Source organism: Pinus tabuliformis, chromosome 6 (assembly GCF_031772625.1).
Source record: "Pinus tabuliformis cultivar Carrire ecotype Pingquan chromosome 6, CPIR1, whole genome shotgun sequence".
In the NCBI taxonomy this organism is placed as follows: domain Eukaryota; kingdom Viridiplantae; phylum Streptophyta; class Pinopsida; order Pinales; family Pinaceae; genus Pinus; species Pinus tabuliformis.
The window spans coordinates 683,751,440-683,763,982 of NC_142292.1; the positions used below are offsets into that span (position 1 = coordinate 683,751,440).

General features: G+C 40.1%; 1 protein-coding gene across 1 annotated transcript in view; it reads right to left on the reverse strand.

Moving 5' to 3' along the window:
- The window catches only part of LOC149260500 (phosphoglycerate mutase-like protein 1), a 222,288-nt gene that overhangs the window by 91,383 nt on the left and 118,362 nt on the right, over positions 1-12,543 (reverse strand). Inside the window, exons 6-7 of the mRNA XM_089420763.1 lie at positions 7,004-7,078; positions 6,662-6,750 (exon numbers count right to left, since the gene is read on the reverse strand). Coding sequence (XP_089276889.1) covers positions 6,662-6,750; positions 7,004-7,078 — 164 coding nt within the window. The remainder of the gene's footprint in view (positions 1-6,661; positions 6,751-7,003; positions 7,079-12,543) is intronic.

Below are 12,543 nucleotides of genomic sequence, written 5' to 3' on the forward strand. Positions count from 1 at the left end.
TAAAAGAAATTTTGTTAACCCTCCAAGACCTTGTCACAAGCTCCCCTTGAAGTCAGCCTAAGGATAAAGCTAGAAAGGCATGTCGGCCTTGTCACCAAGAGAAGTCGGCTTATTTTGGATGCGCAAACCACTATAAATAGGGTAGCTCAGCCTCATTTGAATAGCAAATTCGGTCAAGGCAACCCGAACCAAGAAAAGGTGCGAATATCACAAGAGAGAAGCCTCATCACCAAGCAAAGGAAAGAGGAAGACAACCAAGCCATTTTTCTGATCTGTTTTGGGCTTATTTACTCCACACGTGCGAAGAATTTATGTTGTCCAAACTACAGAAGGAGCCAAGGTATTACAGTGACACTTGAAGGTAAAATCAAGGGGAAGATTAAGGTGTATCTCAAGCCGAGTTGATAAAGAAGAAACCTACAACTAGAGCAATGAGAATCACGGTTCTAAAGTTGCTCAATCACACATGCTAGGGTTTCTGAAGTAGGGCCAAGAATTGCAAGATTGATCTAAGGGACCGAAATTTGAAGGATAGTCGAGCTAGTGGGTGAAGGAAGAAGTTTGACCATCATTGTCTCAAGGAAGAAGAATTTGAATTTAGAAGGCTTGTGACTTGGTCTTAGAGAGGTTGTTGTGTCAAGGGTCTTGGTCTTGGTCTTGGTATTCGTCAATTGAAGTCTCTATAAGAAGAAGAATCTGTTTGGGTTTTCCTCTCAAGTTGGAGAGGTTTTGGCCTTGGATGATCACCTATATTCCATGTCTCTTGTCTCTATCTTATTTATGCTTTGGTAACTGTTTGATGAAGAACTCGATAATAATCTAAGTAAAGAGAAGATCCTAATCTAAAGAAGTAAAAAGCATTCACAAGCAATTATCATCATAGAGAAATTCCCTAATCCTAATGCCCTATATTTCTCAACAATTTCCCACCTCAATGGAACTAACTAAAATGCATGGACTATTCATATATCCACTCGACTTTGAAGTAAGGGCTTATGGATGTATTTGGAAAAACCACTTCTAGCTATAACTAATAATAGCTATGATCTTGTATATTTGAAGAAGGTCGAAGCTCTTGGATTGATCACTTTATAAGTGGAACCAAATCTTGTCTATCACACAAACAACAAAAGTGCAAATCAAGTTTGGGATTCCTTCCATATCCTATTTGGCACAGTGAAAACCCCTCCAATAGATCTCTCCAACCTCAAAATGGTGGATTTTTTTTACTGTTGATGAGTACAATCCTAAGTTCAAGAATATGAAAACAAACATTCTTACAAGCAGTGGTAAAGGTAAACCCAACCCTAAATATATCAATATTGTTCTTCGCAACCTCTCTCCTACATTAAAAAAATTTACTATAATTTTTTATAACATTCCTCTTTTTATTCCAAACCTAACTTCCCCTACTTTGGAAGATGTATTTTATTATATTATCCAGCATCAAGTCACCTTGAGAATTTTGCGTGAACTATCTCCTAAGGATCATGCCCACATTAAGGATACTTTCTCCTCATTTATGCATGAGTCTCCAAGGAACAACTTTCATATTTTTCAAAAAGATGAGGCCAATATGCTCATATTACCATAAGGAGGGACATCTATTCAAAAATTGTTTCCTTGGTCCTCAATAGATTGAAAATATTGCTCGATAAATAGCAAAATGATGATCTCTCTGAAGACAAGTGTGTTGATTCCACACACTTGGTCATGCACATTGCTTGATGGTTTTCTAGTTTTATTCTAGAATGGTTTGCAAATTCAAGGGCAACCAAACATATAACAAAGCACCAACACCTCCTCTCCAATTATAGGAACCATAACAAATGTGAGCATGTAACTGTTCATGTTGACTTAACTCTCCCAATCTCTGATTCTAGTACTATTCAAATTGATAATGCTCAATACAAAGTTGTTCTCCTTGGTCTTTGAGTGGGCCAAATTTTATCTCTTCATTAGGGGAATTTTGAGGTCAAAAATTAGCCTAAAAAGAAAAAATGTACTACCAAAATGATCTTTAAAAGAACCACTAGGAATCAAGGTGATGATGTCAACCATAAGGGCAAATATTTTGGAAGGAAAGAAAGAAAACTACTTTTTCATTTATATTTTCAACTTATTTCGTTATAGGTTTACTCAATTTTCAAGTGCAGGCACTCGTTGAATGCGGAATATATTTGAGTTAACTTATACGGAAATAAATCCAAAATACGATTTAAAAAAAGTAGGTTTCTTACTTTCCCTTTGAAAATTCATTACTCTAATTTATTATTTTAACTATTATTTTAATAATTTTCCTTAGGAGGCCCATTTTAAACCTTAAATTCCCCCCCTCCCCCTATGTTTTACCACAATACTCACTAACAAAAAGTTGGAATTTTTGCCAGAATGATGGACTATCAAAGACATTAATGACAACTTCAAAGTTGTTGCCTTTGGATATTGTGATGAATCCAAACATACATACAAACTAGAAAAGTCTTCTTCACTTCTAGATTCTAATAAACTCATTGCAATAGTGGTCAATGCAAATGATGATAGTAAGCTATGGCCAACTCTTCTCTTGGGAGAGCCAAATATTTCCTCACCTTTATTTATAATTTTCTTTGTTTCTATTGATACACACCATTAAATCCAAGGGATGAGATGTTTTCCAAATTCCAAGGGTTCAAAAGCTTTGTCAAAGTGCAATGTAAGCGGAAGATCATGTGCCTCTAGTCTAATGGAAAAGGAGATTACATTTGTAGTGCCTGTTACCCACCATGTTGTGGGTGGTATACCTAGGAGAAAAAATTTCTCCATGATGGTCCTCAACCGGCAGCCCCTTGCAGCCACCATCTAACTCATTGTGCCATTTCTCCACCATCTGATCCAACCATGTGGTCCCTCACCCATATGTCATGATCGTATGTTTGAAGGTGGGCCTCCCAAACCTAAAGGTATGCCTTGTCATTCGATGATTGAATATTTTAGTTTATTTATCATGGAAACTCTTGGCCATGGATTAATGGGGGGATTTGGCGGAAAGAGTGGAGTAGGTTTATGCTCCTCTCCTAGGTCTCTTTTGGATGTTAAAATTGGACCCTAGTCCCGTGGGATCTCTTTTAATAACCTAGGGGCTTTAGGGATGGTACTACATGGGAAACCTTGATTTTGGTTGTGTGGTCCCACTCCCCAATCCACATATATCACCCCCCCTTCCGCTCATTATAATCCCATTCATCACTCCTCCCACCTGGGTCCACATTCATCCACTAGGTCCACAAAGGGTTAGCCACCCCCTCCCTTTTGCCCACACCTTGGGTCGGGCTTGGAACGATGCCCAAAGGTTGATGCAAAAGAAAAGAAAAAAAAAGCATAATTAGCCACATTCAACAGAAAGTTGTTCCACAAAATGCAAAAGATGGTCGAGACAAAAACATTTAGCACGTGGGAAAAATCCAAAACATGAGCTCTACCCCCTTCCATGGCCATCACCCTGGTTCCTATAGGCACTAGATGAACCTCCTCTATCATTCAGGAACCCATGATTGTCCCAAACCCCTAGTGGGCGATGAACTTCCCCACCTTAAAAGGGGTATCCACTGCTATACTTTACACATCTTGCTCTCATTCCCTTGAGCCTCGAGCAATTGACCAAAGAAAAATCATAAAAGGCAAAAAGCATATGAAGAAGGGTGGAAAAATCAAGGTCGGGGTAACTCGTGTACCACAGTTGCTCCCTCCTACACATCATTTACCCAAGTATGGACTTCCTTTTCATTACCTACCATTGTACCATGGCATGTGACCCAGGTTTTCTCCTTCATCCCCTGCTCTGTTCCATCACTTTATGACATGCCACCACCATTTGAAGGATGTACCATGGACATACCACCTCCTTTAGAAGCAGAAACCACCTAATAGGGTGCTTGGTTAACCCCCCTTTGAGCTTGGAGACATTTGCACATGCCAAAGCCCACTATGGAAGGGCATGCCATTGTGAAGTGCCCACCTATTTTCCATGATTTGTAAACTCTTTTACTTCATTTCTTTAATGAATTGGTGTACTGGAGGGCAAGGGGATGCATTGGATCTTATGCAGGATTACATATGGTCTCCATTTTTGGTTTGGTCTCCCTATACGGGGTCCTAACCCTCCAGAGGGCTACATTGGCACATGTAGGGTGTGTGTAGAGAGCCATGGGCCTCCACAGCAGCAGACAACATTCCATGGATCCCCAAAGTCATTCAGAGATTACTCATGGTTTGCCTATTAGACAAGGAAGATGCACCTGGTCCACCATGCCTAGCCAGCTCCACAGTTGCACTATACACTTGGCAGATGGTCCAGGATCTATATGATGATGTGGCATCACTTATATCATCATCCTAGCCCTTGCAAATGGTCTACAAGCATCTTCGATCTGTTTGGAGACCCATGAGGACATTTGTGTGCCCCCACATCCATTTGGGAGCACCACAGGTTTATTATTTGGAGAACAAGGGGTTGTCCACTATTTTTGGAGTCCTATTTCACATTATGGCACCTATGGACTTCATTAGGCCTCCTCTAAGGCCCAACGACACATGTTATTGATCATTCGACCCTCTTGAGAGGCTTACTCCTTTGTTATTGAGCTAGTTTGGTGGGCTTGTCACCAAAAGTACTTGTTATTTTGCACATTATTTTATTCTAGGGGCTAAATTAGGCCAAAATAAGCTAAATCAAATTCATTAGACATTGTATAAATAGATGATGAGTTGATTCATTCTCTCATCATCACTTGGATTGATCATATTCTCTTGTGAGATTTTCGCTATTCTCTTTGGAGGACGAAATTGGATGGATGGATGAATTTTGATGTTTGGATATCTTCATTTTTGTCTTGGAGCTTCTATATTGGCATATGATGATGATTGGATATACTTGTTCTCACATGTAAGTGGTTTTTTAATGCTATTTTGTCATTCTTTTTCACATAAATGATGCTGGGATTTTATCTGTACTAAGATGAAATTTTGTTTCTTTTCATTGATGAAAGGGTATAAATTTGTCTTTTATTAGCGTTGCATCATGTTATGGGCCATGTTTGAATAAATGAATGTTCCTAGAGATATTTTATTGAAGTTTATCTTGATAAGCCATCACATATTGCACATTGAAGTATAAAGACCTTGAAGCAGTTTTTATCATGCCCTAATTGTCATGTGAAATTGTTTTAGAGGCCTCCTTGACTGAATGAAACCATCCTAATCATTGGAATCTTCTTGACTCCATTTCTCCCAAGGAATAGGCATTGGTTTTCCATAGGTGATCACCATAAATCATATTTTTTCTCACCTTTTTCTCTTTCTTTCTAGGTCTAACCTAAATAGGTGACCTAGGGCATCAATTATCTCACAGGCTAGTCATCCAAGCACTTTGATTTTTGGTCCACAACTGTGTTGGAATTTGCTCTAGGTGCCCTCCAAATTTGAACCAAATCCGATGGTGGGATCTCGAGATATTGCAAGCCCTAGCTCGATGATCGTTTTTTGCCCTAGGTTTCCCTTGGCTAGTGACCTCATTGGGATTATTGCACCAAATTCAAAGAAATTTCTCCTTTAATCCCTTTCTCCCCCTCAATTAGGTCAAGCACACCCTTGGTTGATCAATTCCATCCCCTTGACCTAATTTTGGGTCCATTTGGTCCCCCACAACATTTTAAAGATCAGTCCACAAAGACGACTTGGAATCCAAGTTTCCATGAGGATTTTAGGGACTAGGAATCTCCTTTGCAAGTCATATACTCAAACCCTAGCCCTTGGAATTCCCCTAAGCCCTTCTTAGAGAGATTTTCATCTTGCTTTCCAAGCATGTAAGCCATACATTTGAGGCTCTCTTGTGAATAGGCTTCTAGGATCACCTTTCACCCTATCATTGATCCATTCATCTTCGTGATCCTCGTTATACCGGGTCTCCTCCCATCGGTGAAACTCTGTAAAAAGCAGGGAGCCTTAACTGAGGTGACAGTGGGCTATCGCTCCATTATTGCCCTTGACCTAGTAGTTTCCCTATAGGACCCCCCTCCTAGGACCCCCGCTAGTTTGAGCAGTAACAGTGCCTTCTATCAATGTCTTTGCTCTCATGGCATCTCTTGGTAGTAGACCATTCCTTATACTCAACAGAATCGTGTGGCTGAGAGAAACAATAGGTCCATCATGGAAATGGCCCCATTATATGCTTCACTCTTAGAACATGAAGCTTTCCTTCCAGAAAAAGCAACTATATTTCATCAAGGATAGGACTTTTCATTGCAAGAAAGAGTTTTAGTGGTAGCACCCTACATCTATATTTGTCACATATTGTAATTCATATCAACCAATAGGATGTAATGATATTTTTCTTCACAGAATACATCTGCACTTTCTAGTTCATCCGAGTAATTATTCACAATGTTAAACTAACAAGACTTGTCTTTTGGTACTATCTTTTGCACTTTCTGCACATCCTAGCTCATGTTTCTAGAGTGCAACATCTAGTGATATTGCTTTGTTTTAAACACCAGTTTGATCATTTGATGCTAAGTGAAATAATGGCCTGACTTATTACATTACACACATATAGACCATTCATCAATCATGTATTTTCTTCATTACACAAGTCAATGTCTTTAATGTTGTCAAAAGTACAAACCAGTTAATAAAGGCTCTTCCACGAGCTGCAATTTCCTCTTCCTTTTCTCTAACATCTGGCTGCCATGAAGTGTCTTCGTCTGTTTCTGTCTACAATAGAAGTTCAAAAAAAACACGAGTCTCATATTTGAAGACCCAAATAAAAATGAGAAGTACAACACCACTATGTAGATAACTATAATCTACTATGTTTTCTATTCTCTGCCACTAATTTATAAATAGAGACCAAAGTTATTTCAATGACCCGGAAACAGCAAAAGTGTTCTACAAATGCAAGACTATCGATACAAATAAAGGTCTGGTATCAAAACACGAATATAACATGAAGGATTATGTAACGCACCAGAGAAAAATCAATGGCAGGGAAAATTGATCGATATTCACTGATACTTCTCCTCTTGTCACAAGGAAGTACTCCCTGAAAATTAAATATATAGCTTATTTTAATATCTTATGAATAATCTTAATTCATAGCACATGAAAAGAGATTGGTAGTAGAACGTGTCGCCTCAGTAGCATCAAATGTAACTACTTAGATACATGACAAATATTCACATTATTGTTAAATCTGGAGGTTTTAACTTCAGGTAATCTTAGGATGTAACTCATATTTTAAAAATGAGGTCGATATGAAGTCATTAGATAGAAGTCAATTGACAGGTTTGTGAAAAGATTGATTGAACAACTCAGACTGTGACCATTGAGGCCATAATCAAAGTCACACAACTTGGACTTGGCAATGACTTAGTAAAAAGAAAATGGAGAGCCAATGCAGCTACAAGTCAACATAACTAAAAATGCAATAACAGCACATATTAAATCGATAACATAAATTCTGCAATAACTCGGTATGGAGTCTAGATTAACTTGGCACTAACCTAAAATAACTCACAATCCTTTTTAGTAAATGGTGAATACTCAAAAAATGTGTCAACGTGGGAGGATTATTAGCAACTTTCAGGGAAAATAATAAACTTGGTCAGATTTTAACCAAACCAAGTTAACTAGCCTAGTTTTAATTAGTTCTAACAAGCCTTGTAACTATGGTTATAAGTTATAACTATTGATGTTCGTCCAAGAGCACAAAAGATAAAGGAAATCCATTGAAGTATGAGAGTTGAGTGTGATGTTAACTTTTGTAGCATTGTATGTGTTCTACCCATGAAATTTTGTGGAGAGGCTAGGATACATGAGATCTCCACAACCCAGAATCGTTTCTAAAAATTCCACCTAGAAATGACTTAATTAGATTACTAGTCAGTTTTTTAATATTTCCTAAGTCTACACATGGGGAATATGACTAATTAATCATAATTAATTAAGTTATGGTGTGAATGTTCTAGAAATTCACACGGATCGACTTCAAGTTAATCCTAGCCATCGATTAAGACATAATCTTGGCCGTTGAAGTCTCAACAAAGGATTATAAGAAGAAGTCGATGGGGCTTGGAGAAATCATTTGTGCAGTTCAATTTCATGAGTGGATCGATATCCTGAGTAACAGGATTCAATTTCCAGAGAGAGAGCTAGAGAAATTGAAGTAGCGAGAGAAGGGCAGGGGCAGTGAAGCCGGAGGAAGATTTCTTGATCCAGTGAGTGCATTTGCATAGAGGCAGAGAAGCCACAGTGAGGCTGACGCAGAGCAGTGCAGTAGCCTCTAGAGGCAAAGTCAAATTGTTGGGGAGAAGCAGAATTTCAGTGCCAGAAGCTGGGCATAGGTTCCGAAGGCCAGGAGAGACATTTTTCCATACAGCAGTTGGTCAGACAGATTGAGGAGAAGTTGTTCCAAGCTGAGAGCAACAACAACTGCGCTAGGGTGATGCAGTGACTGCGCAGAGGCAATTTGGACGGCTCAATTTGAGCTGAGGTCAGTGTCGGGATTTGCCTGTGGAGTGAGGAATTTCTCCTCACTAGATTTTCTTTCCAATATTTCTCTGTAGGATTGCCAGTTTCGACATCTAGTTGTACTCAGATTATTTCACTGTTGCATAATAATAAAACCCTCAGTTGTTGCATAGTTTTCCCGAGTTAGGTTTTCCCGAGGACATCAGTCCAAAACTAACTGTGTCATTTTATGTGTGTGTTAGTATTTCTTCCGCAGTTTATTTGTGTAGGTTGTAGTGTGATTGATTTAGTATTTGTTGTAGCACATAGTAAATAAATTGTTAAGAATTAATTTAACAATTAGGAGAATTATTTCTAGTTGCTGCAATAGGAATCGGGTTTCCGATTTTTCACATGGTATCAGAGCACAGATGATCAGTTGGAGAGCTCAGTAGCAAAGGAAGAGGGAGTTCCGTTGTTCATTGAGGAGTAGCAGATCGAAACCCTAGAGGCAGTGCAGTCACCTTGGCCAAGAGGTCAAATTCTTGAGGAGAATCGATTTTTCTGAGAGAGGGACAGAAAAATTCGATCTCTCCAGATCGAGGGTTTCCAGAGGCAGAGGGAGCAACTAGTATTTTTTGCAAAGAAAATCTCTAGTTGGACGAAGCAGTTTTGCAGCAACAAAACTAGTGTCGGGAGGAAGAAGAGCACACACTAAGGGAAAATTTTCCTCAGGGAACTTCTAGTCTCAAGAAGTTTGAATTCCCTTGTAGATCAACAGTCGTTGTGAGCAGTTTTTCTCACTCCAGAAGGGAGTGCGAATAGCCTAGTAGCAATTGAGCAGAAGGGAAGAGGAGATTTTCGACATTATCTGAGATGGCCACTATTGGACTACGAGATCAAGACAAGTTGGATGGTGCTTCCAACTATGTCATCTGGAAGGCAAGGATGTCCTTCCTTCTGGATGAATATGGCCTGAAGCCATTCATAGATGCAGTGGTAGCTATCCCCACGGATGTAGATCAGTTGAAGGAGTATAGAAAGGAGATGGCGAGGGCAAAGAGGTTGATTCTTGATGGCATTCAAGATCACATTGTATCACACATAGCGAGCCAGGGAATGGCCAAAGAGATGTGGGATACACTTTCCACGTTGTACCAGGGCACTTCCGAGCAACGAAAGATGTACTTAGAGGAGAAGCTGAGATGCACCAGGATGCAAAAAGGGGAACGCATAGACCCCTTCCTCACCAGGATTCAGGAGATCCGGGATTAGTTGTCAGTTGTTGGGGCAGCGCCTCAAGCCACAGAGCTAGTACGATTGGCACTCAACAGTGTCTCTGAGGAGTGGCAAGTATTCGTCCAAAGCATCTTCGGTAAAGAAACCTTGCCAAGGTGGGACAGCATGTGGGTCGATTTGCAGCAAGAGGAGTTGAGGCAAGACTTTGTGAAGAGCTCCATCAGTGGCAGCAGCAACGGATCAAAGCAAGTGAAGGAGGAGGAGAATGTGGCCCTCGCATCAAAGGGTCCCAGTCAAGGACAGGGGGATCAGCGAAAGAAGAAGACAGACCTGTCAAATGTCAAATGCTTTAGATGTGATGAGCTTGGTCACTACAACACCCAATGTCCTCTCAGGAAGAAGGGCAAGGAAAAGCAGGACCAACAGGCAGCATCAACAGAGATCGATAGATTGTCCTCTAGGCTGGAGGAAGACTTCGCCATGTTTGTCGATATAACCCCAGGAGTCAAGTGGGGTCACTTGGTGTTGTAGCCCCAGAGTGCTACAGATGGACAGGATTCTTGAGGAGGTCCACCTCTTGAATCAATACCTTGCTACAGGGGGCCCACAGTATTTCAGTAGCAGGATGGATCAGTAACAGTAGATGCAATTAGATGCCAGAGTGACAGATGCAGAGTCTAGTTGTAGTCAGATGCTGGGGAACATAGTGCAGAGTTGGCAACAATGCAAAGTCAGCAACAGCATAGATGCTTCAGTGACAGCGCAGATACTAGCAGCAACCAGAGACTCAGGTGACAAATGTATCATACCGATCACAGTTGATTCAGTGTTTAGGATTCCTTTCAGTTGCAGATGTTGCAGATGCAGCAACAACATATGGAGAGGGAATTGCAGTGCAGATGCAGTGTTGGCAACAGTTCAGCAGAGTCAGCAGCAACATAGATGCAGCACATATCAGAGTTGCGCAGTGGTTGGTGGGCAGCAGCAGCAAGACATCAGCAGCGTGATAGGAGATGATGCAGAGACAGGGTGTTGCTATAGGGGGCAGCAGCACTAGAAGACATTTCTCGCTAAAAGGGAGTGTTTATTTTTGTAGCATCAGATGTGTTCTAGCCACGAAATTTTGTGGAGAGGCTAGAATACATGAGATCTCCAAAACCTAGAAATCGTTTCTGGAAATTCCACATCGAAATGACTTAATTAGATTATTAGTCAGCTTTTTAATATTTCCTAAGTCTAAACTTACGAAATATGACTAATTAATCATAATTAATTAAGTTATGGTGTGAATGTTCTAGAAACTCACACAGATTGACTTCAAGTTAATCCTAGCCATCGATTAAGATCTAATCTTGGTCGTTGAAGTCTCAACAAAGGATTATACGAAGAAGTCAATGGGGCTTGGAGAAATCACTTGTGCAGTTCTATTTCATGAGCAGATCGATTTCCTAAGTAGCAGCATTCAGTTGCCAGAGAGAGCCAGAGAAATCGAAGCAGTGAGAGAGGGGCAGGGATAGTGCATCCAAAGGAAGATTTCCTGATTCGGTGAGTGCATTTGCAGAGAGCCGGAGAAGCCACAATGAGGCTAATGCAGAGAAACGAAGTAGCCTCTAGAGGCAAAGTCGAATTGATGGGGAGAAGCAGAATTTCAGTGCTAGAAGTTGGGCAGAGGTTCTAGAGGCCAGGAGAGACGTTTTCCCAGACAATGGCTACACAGAGCTTGAGGAGAAGTTGTGCCAATCTGAGAGCAGCAGCGACTGCGCTAGGGTGACACAGTGACTGCACAGAGGCAGTTTGGACAACTCAATTTGAGTTGAGGTCAGTCTCAGGATTTACCTGTGGAGTGAGGAATTTCTCCTCACTAGATTTTCTTTCCAGTATTTCCCTGTAAGATTGCCAGTTTCGACATCCCGTTGTACTCAGATTATTTCACTGATGCATAATAATAAAACCCTCATTTGTTGCACTGGTTTTCGCGAGTTGGGTTTTTCCTGGGGCATTGGTCCAAAAATAACTGTCATTTTATGTGTGCGCTAGTATTTCTTCTAGTGGTTATTTCTTCCGCAGTTTATTTGTGTAGGTTGCATTGTGATTGATTCAGTATTTGCTGTAGCACACAATAAATAAATTGTTAAGAATTAATTTAACAATTAGGAGAATTATTTCCAGTTGCTGCAATGGGAATCAGGAGTCTGATTTTTCACATGTGACACAATGCAATATGGAAAGCCTTCCATCTATCATATGTTTTAATCAGTTGTGCTCAATACATCTAGACGATGCCTTTCAGTTGATATTTCATTTTCTAGCAAACTACACTAAGATTATGGGACTTCCAATTTGCCAAGCTTATGGGATTTCGAATAAAACTGTTGATTAAATCCAATTATCTATGTGTATTTTTCCTTATGCTTTGCTTGACAAGTTGTGATAAGTTTCCACCAATATGAAATAGATATAATCCCTTTTACAAAAAATGACGAATTCACTTTGTTACCCCCCTCATATTGCATGAGGGTAACCCTGGTGATTAGTGATTTTCATCACAGGATATTATTTGTAGCATAATACCCATGGAGTTTCTGATAGATTGGGGTACACACCATCAATCTTTTGCTTGCACATGATGGGTTTCTTGGTTGAGTAGACTAATGATCATGCTCAATGATTTATGGATCACCCTCTTGGTATACCTTTTGATGATTATGCAGCCTACTACCTCATCACAGTGTTGCAATTGTATACTTGTTCATTCTAACTAGAGAATGTTACACCTTGGCTAATGTATGTTGGTTCTAGCCCCTCACCCCCCCATCTCTA